At 39.9% G+C, this 20,139-nt stretch overlaps 1 protein-coding gene across 2 annotated transcripts in view; it reads right to left on the reverse strand.

The window, feature by feature from the left end:
- ERN1 (endoplasmic reticulum to nucleus signaling 1) overlaps nucleotides 1-20,139 on the reverse strand; it is a 37,857-nt gene that overhangs the window by 10,613 nt on the left and 7,105 nt on the right. Inside the window, exons 2-8 of one of the 2 annotated variants that reach the window (XM_063351719.1) lie at nucleotides 17,871-17,982; nucleotides 7,562-7,595; nucleotides 6,500-6,572; nucleotides 3,260-3,332; nucleotides 2,045-2,167; nucleotides 1,104-1,205; nucleotides 342-603 (exon numbers count right to left, since the gene is read on the reverse strand). In XM_063351719.1, the coding sequence (XP_063207789.1) occupies nucleotides 342-603; nucleotides 1,104-1,205; nucleotides 2,045-2,167; nucleotides 3,260-3,332; nucleotides 6,500-6,572; nucleotides 7,562-7,595; nucleotides 17,871-17,982 (779 nt within the window). Of the gene's footprint in view, nucleotides 1-341; nucleotides 604-1,103; nucleotides 1,225-2,044; nucleotides 2,168-3,259; nucleotides 3,333-6,499; nucleotides 6,573-7,561; nucleotides 7,596-17,870; nucleotides 17,983-20,139 lie in introns of those variants that run through there. The other variant, XM_063351720.1, reaches the window with a different exon arrangement.

A 20,139-nucleotide genomic window follows, 5' to 3' on the forward strand; every position in this document is an offset into this window, starting at 1 on the left:
CCAAAATGCCACGCATTTTTTTTTTAATGTGAAAGGCTTCACATATTAAAAAACAACTCCATTCCATATTATAAAAAACCTGTTCAACACAGAACATCTGATAAGTTATGAATATGCATTTCCTAAGTTTACGATAATTTTTTTTTTGTCTCTGCCTTTAGACAGTAAAAACATCAAATGGGATACCAAATAACGGCTGAAGAACTAGAGCTGCTTTTATGTATTCTTTTCACCATCTTGAAACTTGTAGAACAATCTTTAACTGCATCTATACAAATAAGGTTTTAATGACAAAGCTCTGTCAAATAGAGAGTGAGGACAACAGGAATATCCGTGCTCACGTCAGTTTGCTCTTGGTCTCTGTTTCCTTTGGGAAAGGGTATTTCCACTTGGTAATGTGTCCAACCTCCCCAGACATGAAGGTCAAGTATCGCAGAGTTTCTATCCCCACGTTAGTGTGCATAACCTTCCGTAATCCTTCACGTTGCCAGATGTAAAAAGCTACCACAGGAGACGCGTAGTTCTGAATCCACAGTACGTCCCCAGACTCACTGTCCACGGTCACCACCAGTCCATCTCCATTGGACACGAAGTGGGACATTTCTGCAAGACACAAATATACAGACGATCTGGATTGCTGCAGACATGCAATTTTAATAATACATATTAACAGTTCGAGTCCATCACACCTTACATCAGCAACAGAATAGCTGATTGGCAAATCAGTCGTCAGAATTGGGTTGATAAAAGTTCGGTTGCAATACAACAACACTGCCACAGCTTTCTCTGAGTGCGCATCACGGTTTAGGTTTGCTTCCTCTCCTGCCATTTGTCACTAAATTTTAAAGAGTTGTATCTTCAAGAGCTGTACCTTCTTAGACTCAATTTACCTGAAGCTACCTAACAGGCTCCACATGTTACGGCATGTAAAGGATAAAGACTGGCAAATACTTATCAACTGCACAAAATCAGACAGACAGCGTGTCTTATCAATTCTAGAAAAAAAATCAGAATATTTTTGCATGCATGCAAAACCCATGGCCAATACTGGGGGGCGTTGAGGGGGGGAAGAAAAAAAAAAAAGACAGCAATTAAATTCTTACTGTATTTTATGTCTTCATCAGGCAGAGTAGCTGCATAATCAAAATAGGTGGCATTCCATCGCAGCTCCTTCTTCTTGGTGTCATACATTGTGATCGTGTACTCTGTTAAAAAATATACAGTCTGTGAAGCAAAAAAACCTATGAGAGAATAGAATCAATCATCTCAAATCTGGGACACTCTTCAAAACACCACACACACACACCGCTTACTGCTCTCTGCATTTCATTTTCCCAACACTCCGGGTCAATAAACATTTCATAGCTGTTAAAGATAATACCCGATCCACTCGTGTACTGATCTACAGGAATCTCCGAACATGCCCTGCAGGCAGTTACTGCCCACGGTACCAGCCTTTTGTTTTCACTGCACAGCTTCGTCTGATGTACTTGGTTTTACTGACAAGTTTCCAAACCCTGCATTCTAAAATTCAGCATAGCGTGTTCTGTAACTGAGCTATCACACTTGCAGAACACATTAACAGAGAGGGCAAGGAACAAATCTGTAACACTCATTCCTTTTTACTACTCAATACCTATATGGTATTGGTCTAATTTTAACAGTTATCTAGAATGCTGCATCAGTAATTTGAGCAGATATGCTGTATCTCCATTTTCTTAAAACAGTTTTTGCAAAAGCTGTATGTTACAGAGCAAACTTGGGTTCACAGCTGCTACTGGAACGTACTGTTAAACAATATAAATGCCACTTAGTCAACAAGAAAAATAATGGACCATGACCACTGCCGAAGTTAAAAAAATCAGTATCTTTATGGTGCTATAAAGAGTTAATAATTTTTCTGTGTACAGTCTAAAATCATAATTTACAGCAGTTTTTCTAAGAAAACCTAAACTGATCACAAGGTATTTTGTTATGATCCTAAACTTTAAAAACGACGACAACAGAAATCGTCTTCTAAGCTGCAGAAAAAAAAGCACATGACCTGTTCTCCCAAGATACAGGAGGGACGTTGATGGGCAAAGGCTTTCTGCAAATGAGGAAGTCAGGGTTTGCTGTTTCTCCCCAGTCATGAGGTCAATCACATACCAAATATCCTGCTTTTTACCTGAAATCACAATTTAAGCCACATTACCATTTGGTTGGAAAACTACACTTCCATCAAGCTTTTCAGTCTTCTTTCTTTAGCAGGCTCATGAACTTAGCATGAATAAAACATTTTTAATAACACAATTCCTCATAGTCAGGGTTAGTTTCGTCATTTAGCACTACTGGCCAATCCCAAATATTGACAAGAAAAATGAAATACAATATTTAGAATGGTAAGTACTATTGGCTGAATCATTTTTTCACACTGATAAAATCTAACAGATTCTGAGTGCGGATGATCCTGTGAGCTAGCAGAAGAGGAGGCTGAAGTGCTCATGTTGACGACAGTAGGTGGAAAAAAATTATGAGGGTCTACACATTTCAAATTGAATAAAGATTGTAATCCTAACATCCCACTCAAGACTACTTGAGCCACAACCTTAAATATTTATTTGACACTAACGCATATGTGTTCTGTTTAGAAGCTTCAAATAAACCTTTTTAACTCCTTTACTGGAGAGACACAAAGTGGAGAATCAGAAGTAGGTATTGGCCATTCAGAAGATTAGAAAAACAACACTAAATTCATCCTGATCCTTCACACATTTCACTGTTGTGATAAGTAATAACTGTCCTTCCTTCTCCCTTTCTCCTCCCAAATCCATCTCCAATTAGAACCAGCCAGGGCAGTGAGCCATAAATTTGTGTAAAAATGCGTAGTGTAAGTTAACTGACTTATCTCAGATAACGGAGGATGTCTATCTGTGTTGCAATGGGATTTCTAATTTAATTGTAATTGTCAGCAGTCAATGACATTTATAAGTGTAAGAAGATTTTAAGTCAAAGTCACTTTTTGTTGAGAGACAGAACCTCAAGAAACCAAAAAACCCCATACAGGCTATTTACTGCTTAGAAAAGCTGTTTTCTCCTATCAGGAAAAGTAGTAATTGAATTCTATATTAATCAGATTTTCCGTCATCAGAAAGGTTCTTGAAAAAATCATAAATAATACCCAAAATACAGCATGTTTCCACGCAGTCTGCCTGGGAGTCTCTACATTTTGTACTCACTGAACCTACTACAGTCTAAGAGAGACGACATTCAAGCTCACCCATGTACAGGATCCCGTCTGAACTGCGACAAGGAGATGCCTGCACCAGCTCTGGGATAGTAAATGGAAGTTTCTAGGGGAAAAAAACAACAATAAAAGCTTATTCACATTGGTATGAGTGTCTTCACATTTGTTCACAAAAAAGGGTGGAGAGAAGACTTCAGAAATCTCAATTTTTCTTACTTTTTGTTTGTATTATTGCAGTGCCTGAGAACTCAAGATTTCAGGTCAAGGCCCTGGCTCTGCAAACCCAGAACAGGGAGAAGTCTGTCTCAGTGGGTCTACAACAGGAGAAACGCATGTAGAATGGAAGAAATAGTTGCAGCTGAGAGGTCAGGAGGCCAAGACTCTGTGGTTTTAAGGTCTACCATCATCACTTATAAACTGCCTGGGCTTCAACATACGGTGGTTTAATTGTGTCACCTACAACACGTATCAAATGGTTCTCCACAGGACTGTACAGTAACACTTATAAAGGCCAGAGATCTTCATACAAATGAAACTGTTGAGAGGGCGAAGCACGAATCTCTGGCTGAAGAGTTCTTGAGAAACTCCCAAGCCTGTGTCGCACTCACGGAACGGGTGACGATCCTTACTAAGTTTTACGAGACTTTTACTGGGATGAGGTCACAAGAGTAATGGACAAACTGCACCAACAATAAAGACCAGGCCTTTGCTAAGTTTACTTAAATATGCTAAAATTACTCCTCTCTTGCCTAAAACTTTTATAATAGTGATTCTAAACAGAAATTAAATTACTTTAATTCAAAAAGAGAGAAGATTATCAGAATAAAGGAATAGATTGAAATAGATTGCTGCTTCCTGGATTCACCCAGGAAAAGAACCAAGAATCATTTTGCAAGTTATGATCTGGCTGTGCTGGGCAGCAGGGGGAGTGGTGAGTAAACACTAGAACATTTAACAATATTCAAATTCTTAGGGGAAATTATAGCATCTGCCAGAGAAAAGAAACTTGTGGGAAGCCAAATATTTTATCTGAGTTCACCACAAAGTTTAAAAATACAAGTCAAACGTTAGCTAGGATCTGTGAGTTACATGGAATGGTGACTAGTTTGGAAAGGTTTGGCATTTTTGCCTGCTTGCTAAGTCTTATAAAAACATCTTCTAAAGGTGTCAGCACAGAATATTAATACTGGCTTTTGGCAGACGGCTTTAGAAAATCAAGTATTTGGGTTAAAGTGACATATCTGATTTGTATTATTACAGGTACACCTTTCCCATCAAATCGTACAGAGATTATTCAGTATTTGGATAATACCACATAAATTTTGTCACCACCATCGTTATGGGATGCACCCGAGAGTGCTGAGGGAGCTGGCAGAAGTCATTGCTGGGCCGCTCTCCATCATCTTTGAAAGGTCCTGGAGAACAGGCGAGGTGCTTGGGGACTGGAGGAAAGCCAATGTCACTCCAGTCTTCAAGAAAGGCAAAAAGGAAGAGCCGGGGAACTACAGGCTGGTCAGCCTCACCTCCATCCCTGGAAAGATGATGGAACAGCTCGTTCTGGGTGTCATCTCAAGGCACGTGGAGGAAAGGAAAGCTATCAGGAGTACTCAGCATGGATTCACCAAGGGGAAATCATGTCTGACTAATCTGATAGCCTTCTATGATGGCATGACTAGATGGATAGATGAGGGGAGGGCGGTAGATGTGGTCTACCTTGACTTAAGCAAGGCGTTTGACACGGTCTCCCACAGCATCCTCATAGGGAAGCTTAGGAAGTGTGGGTTAGATGAATGGACAGTGGGGTGGATAGAAAACTGGTTGAAAGACAGAGCTCAGAGGGTTGTGATTAGGGGCACAGAGTCTAGTTGGAGACCAGTGACGAGTGGTGTTCCCCAGGGGTCAGTACTGGGTCCAGTCCTCTTCAACATATTCATCAATGACCTGGATGAGGGGATAGAGTGCACCCTCAGCAAGTTTGCTGATGACACCAAGCTGGGTGGGGTGGCTGGCACACCGGAAAGCTGTGCCGCCATCCAGAGAGACCTGGACTGGTTGGAGATCTGGGCAGAGAGAAACCTTATGAAGTTCAACAAGGGCAAGTGTAGGGTGCTGCACCTGGGGAGGAACAACCCCATGCACCAGTACAGGTTGGGTGCTGACCTGCTGGAGAGCAGAAAGAGACCTGGGAGTCCTGGTGGACAACAGGATGACCATGAGCCAGCAATGTGCCCTTGTGGCCAAGAAGGCCAATGGCATCCTGGGGTGCATCAAGAAGAGTGTGGCCAGCAGGTCAAGGGAGGTCATCCTCCCCCTCTACTCTGCCTTGGTGAGGCCGCACCTGGAGTACTGTGTCCAGTTCTGGGCTCCCCGGTTCAAGAGGGACAGGGAACTGCTGGAAAGGGTGCAGCAGAGAGCTACAAAGATGATTAGGGGACTGGAACACCTCTCTTATGAGGAAAGGCTGAGGGATTTGGGTCTCTTCAGTCTGGAGAAAAGACGTCTGAGGGGTGACCTTATCAACACTTATAAACACTTAAAGGGTGGGTGTCAGGAGGATGGGGCCAGGCTCTTTTCAGTGGTGCCCGGGGACAGGACAAGAGGCAATGGGCACAAACTTGAACATAGGAAGTTCCACCTAAACATGAGGAGGAACTTCTTTACCCTGAGGGTGGCAGAGCACTGGAACAGGCTGCCCAGAGAGGTGGTGGAGTCTCCAACTCTGGAGACATTCAAAACCCACCTGGACGTGTTCCTGTGTAACCTGCTCTAGGTGACCCTGCTCTGGCAGGGGGGTTGGACTAGATGATCTCCAGAGGTCCCTTCCAACCCTATGATTCTATGATTCTATGATGATTCTATGATTTTATCAAGTTACAGAAAAATAGTACAAGTGGGCAGAACATGTGTGTGGTGGATATTTTAAAGCAGAAATTATTTCCCGCTAATCAAAATAAAGGTGTCAACTTTCTGCTCTAATAAAATAAAGTATGTTTTCACTCTGCAAAGGTGCTAGCGGCACAATGCAGGGCACTGTCATTGCAAAAACTTGTATCCTAACACTGGCACAGGCAGCGGATGGTGGCTTTTGGCTAGTCTGGATCAAGCTTTTCCAAGAAACTGGTACACCTCCATTAAACGGTACAAAAGCCCGCAAAACTTCACAATACTGTCAAGAAAGCAGAAAGTCCCCCTGGGGACTTATCCTTCATGTGAGTCTGATTAGGGCACTTCTGTAAAAATTATCAGAGGAGAGAATTAAAAAAATATACTTACAGTCAAGCCTTCACTATTCTTGCCACCAAGTGTATACAAACTGCCATCGTTTGGGTCTGGAAGAAATGCTGGCCTAGGATTTAAGGAGCAATTATAAATGATTAAAAAAACATACTGTGCTTCTCAGAGAACAGGAAAGCAACTATGATCAGAACTGGCTATACAAAGAAGTTCATTTGACATTATGCTTTTTACTTTGTATTACCCATTTTTTGAAGTTTCGTTTATTAACTGTAACAATGAAAAAATACAAAAGTTTCAGAACTGGCATAAGATTACTAGTACATTTGAAAACTCAAAGATCCAAACGTGGCAGGCAATCACAGGGGTGAAAGCTTTTAAACAAGATCTATACACTTTTAAAATGCCACAGAATTAAACCAAACAAATAAACAAAACCAGAGAGCATAAGGAAAGCTTCAAGACAAGAGTTGCCAGAACCAAGTAAATTTGAGAGGTAAAAGCAACCCCCCACCTAAACTACAAAAAACCCCAAACAAACCCCAACATCAAAAACAAACCACAAAAAAGAAAGGATGTTACCACTGACTTCACAGACGTAAAGTTAAAGCCCCACATTCTCTAGCTAAATGTGAGATTGCTGCGCTGGAGGAACTACTCTGAAGTAACAACTTGAGGGTTTCATTTGAAGATTCTGGTAGTGGTGGTGGTTGGAGTTCCCTATGCTTCACTATTTTTAGTCTTCTATTTGAAGAGAATAAGAAGTACAAACCCAGAGATCCCTCCCTAGCTGTTTCTGTCATTTTCAAAGCTGCTTAATTAAGATTCTAGCACAGCTAGAACCCTCGATCTCTAAGCCTGAGCAAGGGCTTGAGAGAACAGCCTGGAGACACGACGTTTCTTCTTAGTGCTACAAGTATGAGAATTATATCCAGGTAATTATATCCTTTCTGTATCCGCTCTCTAAACCTCCTTAAATTGACTTACGCAAGGTATGCAACTTTTCCAGAACACAGATCATTTTGGTTCAAATTAAACCAACATTCAAGATGTCACTGAAAATCGATCAAGCAGTAAATGAGATAAAGGAAACAGACTTACTCTTCCACATGTATTGGCACCTGGAGTACAGGATCTGCACAAACAGAAAAAGAAAAAGTCATAATACCGGCAATTCATCTCCCTGAACTCACTAGATACAGGGTTAAGCCAGGCCTGCGACAACTTGCTCCCTTTTGAGAGGCTGATGTAGAGTTTGAAAGGGGCCATCTCAGCAGCCTCAACGATCTCCTATCTGGCTGCGAAACCACGTTTGTAAAATGGGAAAGTACAAAGCACCTGAGAAGTTTTAAACCTTCTGAAGTTCTTCATTCAGTTTTACCCGCCCTGCTCCCCAGCTACCCGGGGAGGAGACTGGCAGAAGACAGCAGTACTGTATTGCATCTAGAGTTTTCTCCTTATTTGCCACTTGGACCAAGCATAGAGTCTGTCAGAACTCCTGTATACGTGTGAATAAAAAATCTTGCTTTCAATTCCTCTGTCTGATCGCTGGGCACTGGCTGAGCGTGACTTGCAGCAACTGCTTTCCCTCTGCAGCCTTCAGTTTAAAAACAAGCTACAGCTAATGGCAGTTTGCAGACACCGTGACAACAGGGATACAAAAGTACTTTTCTTGATATTTTCTAATCTGGGTTTCATTAACTTTTGCTACTTTGTGTATCAGGCAGGTAAGCACCCGCTTTCCAGCCAACTCCACATTTAATTCAAAAGGCAAGATAAAAACCGAAAGCCTCGCGCTGCACCTCCTGAAGCAACGGGAGGACTGCCGAGGAATGAGGAGCAAGACTCTGATGCTACTCAGAAAAAACTTAATTCCGCTTCCTACTCCAAGATAAAACCTCTGTGATCAGCACATCACTGAAAAGAAAAACAGAAGCCTGCCAAGGGCTATACAAAATGACCTCAAACCTGATTTTTTCACTTAAATAACCTCCCCACTAAAATTTATCCAAGAATCCACGTTACATAAAAATCAAGAGGTTTGGAAACAATCTCACACAGTAGTTGGTGTTTTAAGTGATCAGAATCCCAGTTTAGGCTTCATCAACAAAAAGAAGTTACAAAATAAAACCTGACAATGCTACATCTAAATCCTGGCATATTAAAAGATAAATTAAGAACAATAATTTGATTTTCATTTAAAGTTATGTGACCCCAAAATTACTATCTGAGGCCTCAAAAAATCATGAATCATGGGATTTTCAGTCCTGATGCCAAAACCACAAAAGTTCCCAGATTTGTAAGACATACTCTACAATTTCCAAGACAAATGCGTGTGCTTATTTATGCGCACATTGGCAGAAAGTAACTCAGAAGTCAAGAGGATGCAAGGTATCTTCACTTCAGCGGGGGAAATCAAACCATTACACTAGAATTAGCCAGAGTAAGAAGATGAAAGAGGACCAAGCAAACAAACACTCTTTTTTCACCTGTTCTGTCTCCATGCAAACATCACGATGCTACAGGAAAGAAACAAGAACAACAACAATGGTGTTTTGCGAGCCTTTGACTGGGAAACTGGCCCAGATTCTGGACAGCTTGAGTGTCTATGATTGTACTGTGGTATTTGCAGAGCTAAGCAAGACGAGAACAAGAAATTCAGGGTTCGTTACATGGATCTTACAAAGTCTCTACCACTCTGCAGTATATTACACACACGAGCTGCTGGGATTGACGGTAATGGCCTAGGAGCACATCCCTTCATTTTCATACAACAGATTAAAAAAAAAGGTAAGAAACCCCTACCCAAACAGATCTCTAAGAGCAATGCAGCTGAAAATGGCAGGCACCAGAAGACATATAATATCAGAGACAGAAAGAAAGCACAATACGAGGAATAACAGTAAAGCTGGTTTTATTTTCATCAATTTCTTTTTAGTAAACACTACAATAGTAAACACTCTCAGGGCAGCTTTGTTCAAAACTTCATTACGTGTTTATTTTTTTTTTCTCTTTATGGCTAAAATATGTTCCAGATATATTCTCAAAGCTGTCAGAATAAACTACTCAAAAGCGTATTAAGCTTCTGGGAACGACCCAACTAACTGGAGAGGGCGCAGTGCTCTACTCAAGCACTGAGCCCTACTACAACTCGCAAACTGCTCAGTGAGCAGACTTGCCAAGTTTCATGCTTCACCCGTTTCCCTTGTCACACGGTTCCTCACCACTGCACCGGCACCTCCCACAGTGGCAAGGACAGCATCAAACACAGCCCCCCTCCCCATCACAGCAAATTCCCTCTAATGCGGGGACCCTGCAGCGCTGTGCGCTGGCTCTGGGAGGAAACCCAGCGCAGGACAGACGCAGCCTGGTCACGTCATCTTATACTCGGAGCCTCATACACAGGGCAGCAAAAATGCCAAGATAAGTTAGCTGGTACTCTTAACAGTCCTGCTGCTGAGGTATAGTCATAGACGACGGATAGCAAGAGGGCTTATCTTGAGCAATTTTTCTCTTAATGATGAATTACCACCATTACCACTGCTCATTGATGTAAGACGGGAATGCTATGCAAGTGTAGAGCTCCACATTATAGCATAAACTCCATTTAATTTATTGAGAACCCAAGTACACATCAAAAGGCCCTAAGAATAATTAACATTCAAACAAAGGAGCTAAGTGATTCATCGTTATGTATCTGTCTCTGCAGACCTTAGTCAGACCTTTATTCCATTAACTACATCAAGTAATTCATTTCTGTCCCTTGCGTGAAGAAACTGGTTTCAGGATATGCTGGGAGGGACGTCCTGCTCCAAACTTAGAGTTGATTATATGCCAATTATTTCCCAGTGTTTGCTTCAAGTATTCCACAAGCTTTACAATACCTAAAGCAACACATGGTGGCTTACAACACCATCTCTCCATAATAGAAGAAAAGCAAGAAAGAGAAAAGCATTACCTGATCATTATACACAGCGGTTCAACTCTGGAGTTGAACCACTAGGTTGAACTACTAAAAGCAAACAGACATCAACTTTATATACTCAATGTATCTGTAAGTCTAGGTGAAAATAAGAAAGAGACACTAAAGACCATAAACTAAAGTTTCAATAATCGTAAGTGCTTTGTGGGAAAGGAAACTCTCACAGTTCTGTGAAAAAACCAGCATGATAAATCATCAGAAAATGGCACCTGCCTCAGTTCAAGTAAGATTTAATGCAAATGCTACAAGCATTGCTAAAGGCAAAAGCTAAATAAACTTTGCAAGTCTCTTGATGAACTGATGACACAGAGAGTGTCTCACTCGATAAAAAATAAACGGTTGCCTGTGGTGACGATGACTATCGCTAGACAACAGCGACCTTCACCAACCGTGCTTGAGCAACTTTGTCCTATCTACAAACATCTCCTCAAGTGATCATCAGCGATAATAAAGCTGCACAGCTTGTTTTTGAAGCGATAACTGACTGCATGTACATTGTTTAAGTATAGTAATGCAGATTTTCTTTAAAATCACTTTCCGGTCAGCCTAGGCAAAGCATAAAAAATAGTTTCTTGCCCTTCTATCTTCATAAACTTTTAAATTTAGTTTTAATAAAAGGACTGCTTATTCGCTGAATTCAATGGAGGTATGAAGTTGTCATATGAAATTAAAGTATAAAACTAGCACTATCTGAATCAAGTTCCAAATTTTCTAACTGCACTGTCACTGACATAACACAAAACGCACTCTACAGTAGAATAGGACAGAATGCGGTTTCCTCAAACATATTAGTATTTCAGGTTTGGGCTTGGTTGTTTTTTTTTTTTTCAAAGAATTCTCAGGAAAACCTTAACAATTACAGGAAATTTCAAAAGGTAGATTGTGTTTTTCTAGCAACTGGTGCTGGTTTGTCCATGACATTTGCAGGAGAGTCCGGTTGGTAATGCTTTCCTACAGCTCCCTCTCTGCCCCCAAAATACAACGAGTAATAATACAGTACAGCAATTTTGGACTAATAACTTGTTTTCACTTCATTTTCTAAGACTGGTCAATCTATTTTTACCAAAAAAAAGTGCTCCACTCTGCTCCAACTGTCTCAAAGGTCTGAGAAGTTTTGCATGATTTTATCAACCACGTTAGTACCATAGTAGGTGAAAGACCACATACATATGCGCAGTATTCACCTGCAATAAGCTTCTACCCCAAGCTTATATTTCTGAAAGCTGTTAGAAAAAGGTCACTTACAACAATTTCATCAACAAATGTATCCTACACTTTAATAAACAACGCCAGGAATCCCATGAATGTCTCTTCAATGTCTGTAGTGAGTTTTTCTGAAGCACTCTTGCATGTCAAATTACATGAATGAAAGCCTTATGACAAGTTCCAAGCTGCTCGCTGTGTGCTGTACAGAAGCATCATGCTCATGAGGAAGTCCTTAAACTCTTCTTTAGTATCATGTCTTCAGTATCAAGAACAACGGTGCTTCATCAGAAGTGAAAAAAAATCCTGCTTTTACTTGTTTTCTCAGAAACTGAAATTTGATTTACTAACAATGATAAAAAAGAGGTAGATGGAACAGATTAAGATGTTATTACAAAGCAGTAGAAAGTTTTTTCAGTACTTACTGGCACATGAACCAAAACACTGATTATTCTGATGGCTTCCGGCAACATTTAAGTGTTGTATATGAACTGTTAGAAAGCATTTAGTATCAATATCTCATTCATAAGTGAACACAAACTGATGGAATAGTTTAGTTTCTGAACTGAAAGGAATTCTCCTTTCACTATTAGCACCATCCACTTGGAAAGATGGGCTGTGGAGAGCCATTTACCAACATTTTTAGCTACCAGGGTGATATGAATTTTCTGATATTCTTAACACTTTCATGATCTTGAACTAAGATTGTAGCTCTGCAAAGACAGTTTGAAGACAGCCAATGAACTCTTCACATTCACTTTAATGCGGTTTGGGACATATTCCAACTTTATTTCAAAGTTTGTTTTGAAATAAGAAGTCACTCTGAGATAAAAAGAGAATCTTGAGTTTAATTTAGTGTTGTCAGGTCTTACAATACTTTTCATCTGCTTGAATACAGACTAGTAAAAGAATGAGTCGTCTTATAACTGAAGTCACTTTTTGTTCCACAAAGGGTCAAACGGAAAAAGTTCTTGCAAAAGTCAGAGAACTGAGGCCTTCTCTTCTTTTCAACAGGTCAGCACTCGGCTAACATGCCGAAACTGGAATCATGTAATCCTGCTTTCAAAATTTCCCTGAACTGCAGTTCCCTGTAATGAGGTAACTCATTCTAATAAGCCTATCTGTTCCAATACCAACAACAGTGATAATAACCACTGAACAAAGCAGTAAGTATTCTGTATTGGAACAAAAACTTTACAGAGAAAATGTGATAAAACTGTGACAAAAATCTATCTGCCTCTCTCTTACGCTTCCATTCCCCGTAGCAGAGGAAAAGTCAACTTCTTGCCATGTCCTACATGGAGCTTTCGGTATGATATCCTCTCCAAAAGCTTTCCACTTGCTAGACTGAAAAAACCAAGATGTCAAAACAACTATGGAGTATGGAGGGGGCTGGGGGGTGAGTCAGGAGGCAGGACACCATCCTGTAAACATCTCCAGTGCTGGAGGGAAGATCTGAGTTTGCTGTAGATACTTCCATGCGTTTCCAATTTGTTTTTCCTGCAGCCTCCACTAAGGCAGAGTATGTTAACGATTCCTGCATTAAAATCCTACCACTCAATACACACCAGCTTTACCTTTCTGATCTGGTAATAAACACATGTGCGTAAACAAGCACATGCACACACTATTAATAAAATTATTGCCACTGATACTCTTCGTTAAATTAATTCAGCAAAGCATATTAATGCCCACAAGCATGGGGAGTTCAAGGGCATCAGTAGAATAGAAATACCATTAAAAAGACTGCTGATACCTCTCCTTGTCCTTGTGGGACTTCAAAAAATGGTAACCTGTAAGAATTGAAAAGCTTTAATTTTTACAAGTTAATAAAAAGATTTGTAAAATAACTGTATCAAGAAAAAAAAAGTATTAAAAGGACATTGTTCGTAGATTACAAAGAACAGCAGTTATTAGAAACCTGCTAACATAATGACTGTCCAGTAATTTAGTAAATTATTGGTCTCAGTTACACTTCCCTGAAACTAAGTTTTTGACCTGGCAGCAGGCAGATGTCCCAATACAGTTTTGGTTACATCATGACCAGAAAATATTTGTGCCTGCATCATTTGCTTGTGAGTGGGCAGAAGCATACGACACATTTCAGATTATTCTGATATAATTCTAACTCATATTTTGCATACATACATGGAAAAAAGCCATATATACAGCTTCTGAAACTATAACCATAATGCTAAATGTAATGCATTTGACTTTTCTCCATATTTCGCAAACACATGATAAGATAAAATTTGCCCTTTGACTAAAAACCAAGTCTTTTGAATGCACAAGACAGAGTTGCACATTTTCATCACTGTCATGTGCCCTTAGATAGAACATACAAAACCAATGACTGAAAAGAAGAAGTGGGGGATTCTGAAACAGGAATCAGTAAGTCTCTGCCCCACTGGAATGAGCTGGAAAAAACGGTTTCCTGAGCTGAGGCCCTAACATCAGATTTGGGCTAACGGGCCAATTTAAAATCGTGTCATCCTCGCCTGCTGTTGCAATTACAGTGAATGAGGTTAGAGATACTAACAAACTATCCTCTGGAATTTGCTGAAAAGAGTACTGCTCTACAATTGTTTTATTTTGACAATCCTTATTAATTTACAGCTATGCACAAAGGTATTTCTTCTTGACTGGAAATAACCACTGTTAACAGAGCAAGATCTACACATCTCAGATTTGCCCTTTAGAACCTACATATTGCATACCATTAACAGGTACGGACTTTATACCTTTGTCTTATCATGACTAGCCCACTGAAGCCCATAGGTTACGAGTAAGGTATGAGAAATCAAAATGTTTTAAACTGAATGTGGGCCATCAGGTTTTTTGATTGCTATGGAGAACTGAAGATCATAACAAAATTTCTGCTGGCTCTAAATCTAGACACAAACCTGTATATATTATATCTTCTTCTGGCAAATTATTTTGAAACAGTTCTTAGCAGAAAAGCTTTTAAGGAGCTGATGAATGAAAAGAAAGAGATCACTTTGAACAGTACAGAAGGACACACTGAAGTTACTGTCAGAAGAACAGAGAAATATTGTGTCCAGGAGTCGATTTCAAACACTACATTCTTAACATCTCATAGTTCAATATTCTGATCATTAGCCTAAGCTCTTGAGTTTACAAAGAGGTACAGGATTATTTTGACAAAGATGTGAGGGAACAGGACAGTCCTAAAAATCGCACTCTTACACTGAAATCAGGATTGTGAATATAAAGTCTGACATTAAGGAGAAAAGCACTCTCCAGATTCCGTCTTGCCAACAGGTTTCTTGTCACCATCTCTATCACTGTCTGCTTTCTTACCTGCGTGTAAAAGCAAGCCTACGGTGCTGCACCCCTGTACCTTTCAAAGAGATCTACAGGAAATGACAGAAGTTTCATTTCCAGCAATTTTGGGGAAGAGATTTCATCCTAAGTAATTGTACTGAGGGTACTCACTAAGTATCTTGCTAATGGCAAGTGCAGAAAATGTGGGGGCTTGTCACACTGTCACTCCGAGCTGACAGCTCCTTTTATTGATCAGAGATGGTACTAAGAGCCTTATTTAGTCTCTGACCTTAAATGCGTGCCTCACCCTTCCGATACCCTTTCAAAGGAGTGCCTTTCAATACAACGTGCTTTTGTGGGGCCACAGCAGGAGTAAAGGTGTCTCTCAGAAATTTGGGGGGGAGGAGGAGTGTGGATTCTTTCTAGAAACTTTCCAACCATATTCCAGCTTTCCAAGGCCCAGGGAACGAGCAGCATCAGTTACCTGGCCACTGAGAGATCCTGAGAGCTGCCAGATAGAAGGACCTGTCGACGCCAACAGGAAACGAAGGTATTAAGCACCCTCAACAAGTACCTCCATAATCTCGCTACATATAACTGCAGAGAACGCAGCTTTATTTCTGAACTACTGGAGAGTCCTATTACTTACGGATCCATTTTTTTGCCAGCTTTATGGGGAGCACAAGTATTCAGACTGCCTTCCTTGCCAGCACTACATGAAGGCAGGAAACCCAAACATATTATTGTGGTGATAACCACTGGCTCATTTACTCTGCATACCTAAGATAAGCTTCAGTGCTAAATTAAAACAAACCACACATGGCAAGATTTTCATGTTTAAGTACTGCCTGATAATGAACACCGCCTTGTTTTTTCCCCCAATGAAAATAAAATGTACATGAATTGCCCTTTGTTAAACACCTTGCTGCTTAAGTGCAGTAATAAAAGGTTTTCTTGCCGATGAATGCCGCCACAGCACTTCAGGCGACCTCCACAACTTCTCAAAGCACATGAACCACAACACATGGTTCGTTGTCTGATAATCAGGGTAAAATGGCACCTGCGAGAACACTGCTTGCAACGCATGCAACCTCCCACTGGGTAATTCTCTGTAACAATACAAGCATGTTGTTGACAGAGAGAGTGCATCAAACAACCAGGTTTATACACTAATATTAATACTGAATTCTGCACTATTAAATCTCTCCAGGGATTTAGCATAGCACGATGGTAAGGACTTCCATGAGCTATTAGTTTCCAACACTGTCACATCTTTGTTGGGCTTCCCACCCGCAGGGTGATCACCAACAAATATAGTTTGCAAAAATAAATAAAAGCCCTCCAATTACAAATAATTTTGACAATTTATATGCACAGGCCCTTGTTCCATGTACGCTTCATGAAGTTAACTCATGAAGCAGCTTGTAACAATGATAACTACCACTAATTATATTTTTTTCACTGACCTTTGTGTGTTGTTCTGTTACACAGAAATAAACTAATGGGCAATAAGTGCTTTGCAAAAAGCAACTGAACATACCTCATGTACATAAGATGCAGAATAATACATAGTTAGTCAGAGCAAGAAAAAAAGAAGTCCTATAAAACCAGATTATCCAGTCTAGCAGTTCAACTGTACCAACAATAGTTTTGCAACTTTTTTTTTTTTTAAACAAGGGAAGTTCCTTGAGCAATACACTCTAACCGAGGTCCTTTTCATTACCGAAGTGCCTTCGTTTCTTCCTGAAAAAAAACTCTTGCCACTTACTGAGTCCAGCTGCAAACAAATGGCAGTTATGATATCCTTCTAAGACAGGACTGTGCACTGTATGCTCATGTCAGCTGAATGGCAATCAAAAACCAGTCAGCTTCTCTTGACACCGCAGTAGCCTATAGCAACAATAAAGGAGGAGGCTGATAACTTTTTTTTATTCAGGTCTGTTCAGGGAAAGGAGAGGTCTAAATTTCAAGAGGAGACAGGGGTGAAATTGTAATCACACCTATTAACTAAGATCCTTCAAGAAAATACTTGCTCACCCCTTTTTACTCCAAGAGGAGCTACAAAAGCATTCTTGGTTCATTTATGAAGTTAACTTTTTGTCTGGTAGATTTGCATTCATGTACGAATGGCCTCACAAATAAGAACAACTGGTTTGTACTGCAGATATCAGATACGCACAATCCATTCCCTACCATTTCAGCTCACCTAATAAACTGACATCAGGTATAAAAATAGAGGACAGAGTGATGCAATCACTGTGATTCCTTTCCATTTGACATGCTTTCTAATTTATTTCCCAAAGCGAAGAGAAAGTGCTACTACCATTTCTACCATACATAATCAGAGTCCCACTAAAACAAATTTGTATTAAATACTGAATTTTTCAAGAAGACAGAAAGAGCTATCTCTGCTCAGTAACTAAAATTACAAAATCACTTCCAGTCACTAAGCAATGTTAAATTTCTTAACACAAGTGCAGTTCTTTTCTTTAAAAAACTGTGCTGTTCCTAAACATCTATTATAGAAAAAAAGACCCGATGTTTGCACGATATCCACTGCACTAGGGAAGGTAGGGTATTCCAGAGACAGAATCGTGCAAACTCTTTGCCACCAGTTCCACCAGCTGACACTCTCATTTGACATCTATTCTGTTCTATGCTTGCTTATACTGTGCTCATTGACACAAAATATGATACCTACCAATTATACCACCACAGCTTAAACATCCTGACACCCCCCCACCCCAAACCTGGAAAAGATCTGCAAGTGAAAGCATGAAGATTGAACACGACTCCAGAAACACTGTAGCTTAATTCAGGAGCAAGAGAGAAAATAAGAAAGAAAAGTATTTACCAGGCCCTACAACAGTTTGATTTATCAATTGCTTTGACTGTTACTACCATTCCTGAGTAGAGGGCATCAGGACACCTCCTACTCACCTTCTTTTAAAGTCCACTTGATTGCTCCCGTCCTCTTGCTGACAGCATGCAAACTTCCATCAAGAGTTGAAACAAACAGCAGCGTTTCTGGCACAGTTACTGAGCTGGTGTTCTGGAAAAGAAAAACCCATATGCTGAATGTAATTACTTACTACAGATTTTACTCATAACTGTCATACAGTACATTGCCTAGAACATCATACTTCTTTTTAATCGCACAGACTGGACAACTTGCTTGCCCCTTTGAATTCAGTGATTTAATTTTTTTAAATTTTTTTTTTCCCCTGTCACTGTTATGGAACTACTTACTCCCCTAGAGACAAACTGGGAGATGCTTTAAGTGAATACTCTATCTACAACTCAGTTTCCATTTTCAATTTTATATTAAAGTCTTCTCTCAAAGTCAGGAGAAACCAGAGACAGGGCTGATCTAGGAAAGAACTGATACAAAGACTATGTGATAAGATAGCTAGGGTAAGGAACTTCACAGCAGTTCAGAGAACATAAGTGTTAGTGTTAATGTCAATGTCATGCTACTACCAAGTAAATAGAACATATTTTTGCCAGGGTTTAGTCCCCTAGAGATGAAAAGACATTGGCTGGGTACAACGTAGACAAATAAAACTGAAAGGTGATCAATATTCTACAGGGCTGACTGGCTGAGAGACAGGCTGGAGCTGCAAGCATGAAAGCTGTCTCTGAGCAAGGACAAAATATTTAGGCTAGATGTGGCTTAGAGCCTGGAGGAGATCCACACTGTTAAGCCTCTTAATTGTATTTTTGTACCTCATGTCTCCCAATACTGTATTTCTGTAGTAGACAGTAAATAACACTGTTTAAGAAAGACCACATGTATTAACACATCTATAGATATCTCCTAGAAAGCAGTCAGCTGCAGGACTCAAACCTCAACTTGACATTCTAATTATTCTGCCACTGGGGACACGTCACTCCATATTTACGTGTCTGGGTACAGAGCTGTTTGGTGCCTGTTGTTATTTCTGTAGCACGAGCAGCTTTTGAGCCTGGCTATTGGAGAGCACGTAATTTTATTAAAATGGCATCACACGAACATCGAGGACTCAGAACTGTGTAGGTATCACGGGAACAGTGCAGCTAAGTCCAAGGTGTTTGATTGCATAGAGGAAAAAAAACATATTAAATTAATGTCTGCTTTTCTCTTCCTGCCTAAAGATGATCCCATACACCCTAAGACTGACCCATTTCCATTTACCAAGTCTCAAGATATCGCTCAAGTAACTTGTCACTTGCAGACTGTACCTGCGTTGCTCATCTGCGTGCCACCTGCTATGTTTAGGTTTCACAGTTAAATACAGTTCTTAACCTACCACAGTTCATGAAAGTGTGTGCATTTTGCATAATAAATAATGTCTTCAATGACTTGAGCTGTAAAAAATAATTATCAGTCATGTTAGAATTATTGCAAAGCAAAATACACATTTACCAAATTAAAATGCATGGGTCTAGGAGTAACTGTTTTTTTTCGAAAACTATACATTTTTATGTATAAAACTCTCAACTAAAGCATTAGACTTTCAGGTAAAGCATAAAGCTAAAAGAATAATATAATAAAGAAATAACCTTCAGGTCTCACCTACAAATACTATACATGCTTCTTTCCATCCATAATGAATACAGATGGAGCAGACAATTATAAAGCACACAGTGCAGAAAAAACGAAGGTACAAATCAATCATACACAAAACATAGATCAGAATTAGCTGCTGGAGATCCAGAAAAAAACAAGCACATTTCAGCTTTCTCATATCGAGCAAATGTATATTTTCACTGCAGCTGTACTCACCAAAAAAGATATCCCTATTCCAGAGAATCTAATTATTCTTCCATCAGATTCATAGGTAAGGCAGAAAACATTTTTAGACAGTATTTCAATACAACAATGTATGCGGCATAAACTCTGTACATTAGACACCACGGGGAACACAAGAAATACCCGTTTCTTCATGAAGATCTATCTACCCTAAACCTGCTCCATGAACAAATGAATTTAATTTAAAAGACTGGAATGACTCTGTTTGCTAATCTATCAAAAAAGATACACCAAAACCATCCTTTATATTATTGATAATTTTAGATAACGAATACAGTGAAACTGCATCTAGAGTGAAACACAGTAAGTTAAGCAAGAACACACAACTGTTAAAGGAAGGAAGTGAAAATTATTAAAGTTCCTTTAAATTGCAGGTGGGAATTTGACACCCAGAATGCAATGACTTGTGTTGAGGTT

This window comes from Chroicocephalus ridibundus, chromosome 14, assembly GCF_963924245.1.
Source record: "Chroicocephalus ridibundus chromosome 14, bChrRid1.1, whole genome shotgun sequence".
Lineage (NCBI taxonomy): Eukaryota > Metazoa > Chordata > Aves > Charadriiformes > Laridae > Chroicocephalus > Chroicocephalus ridibundus.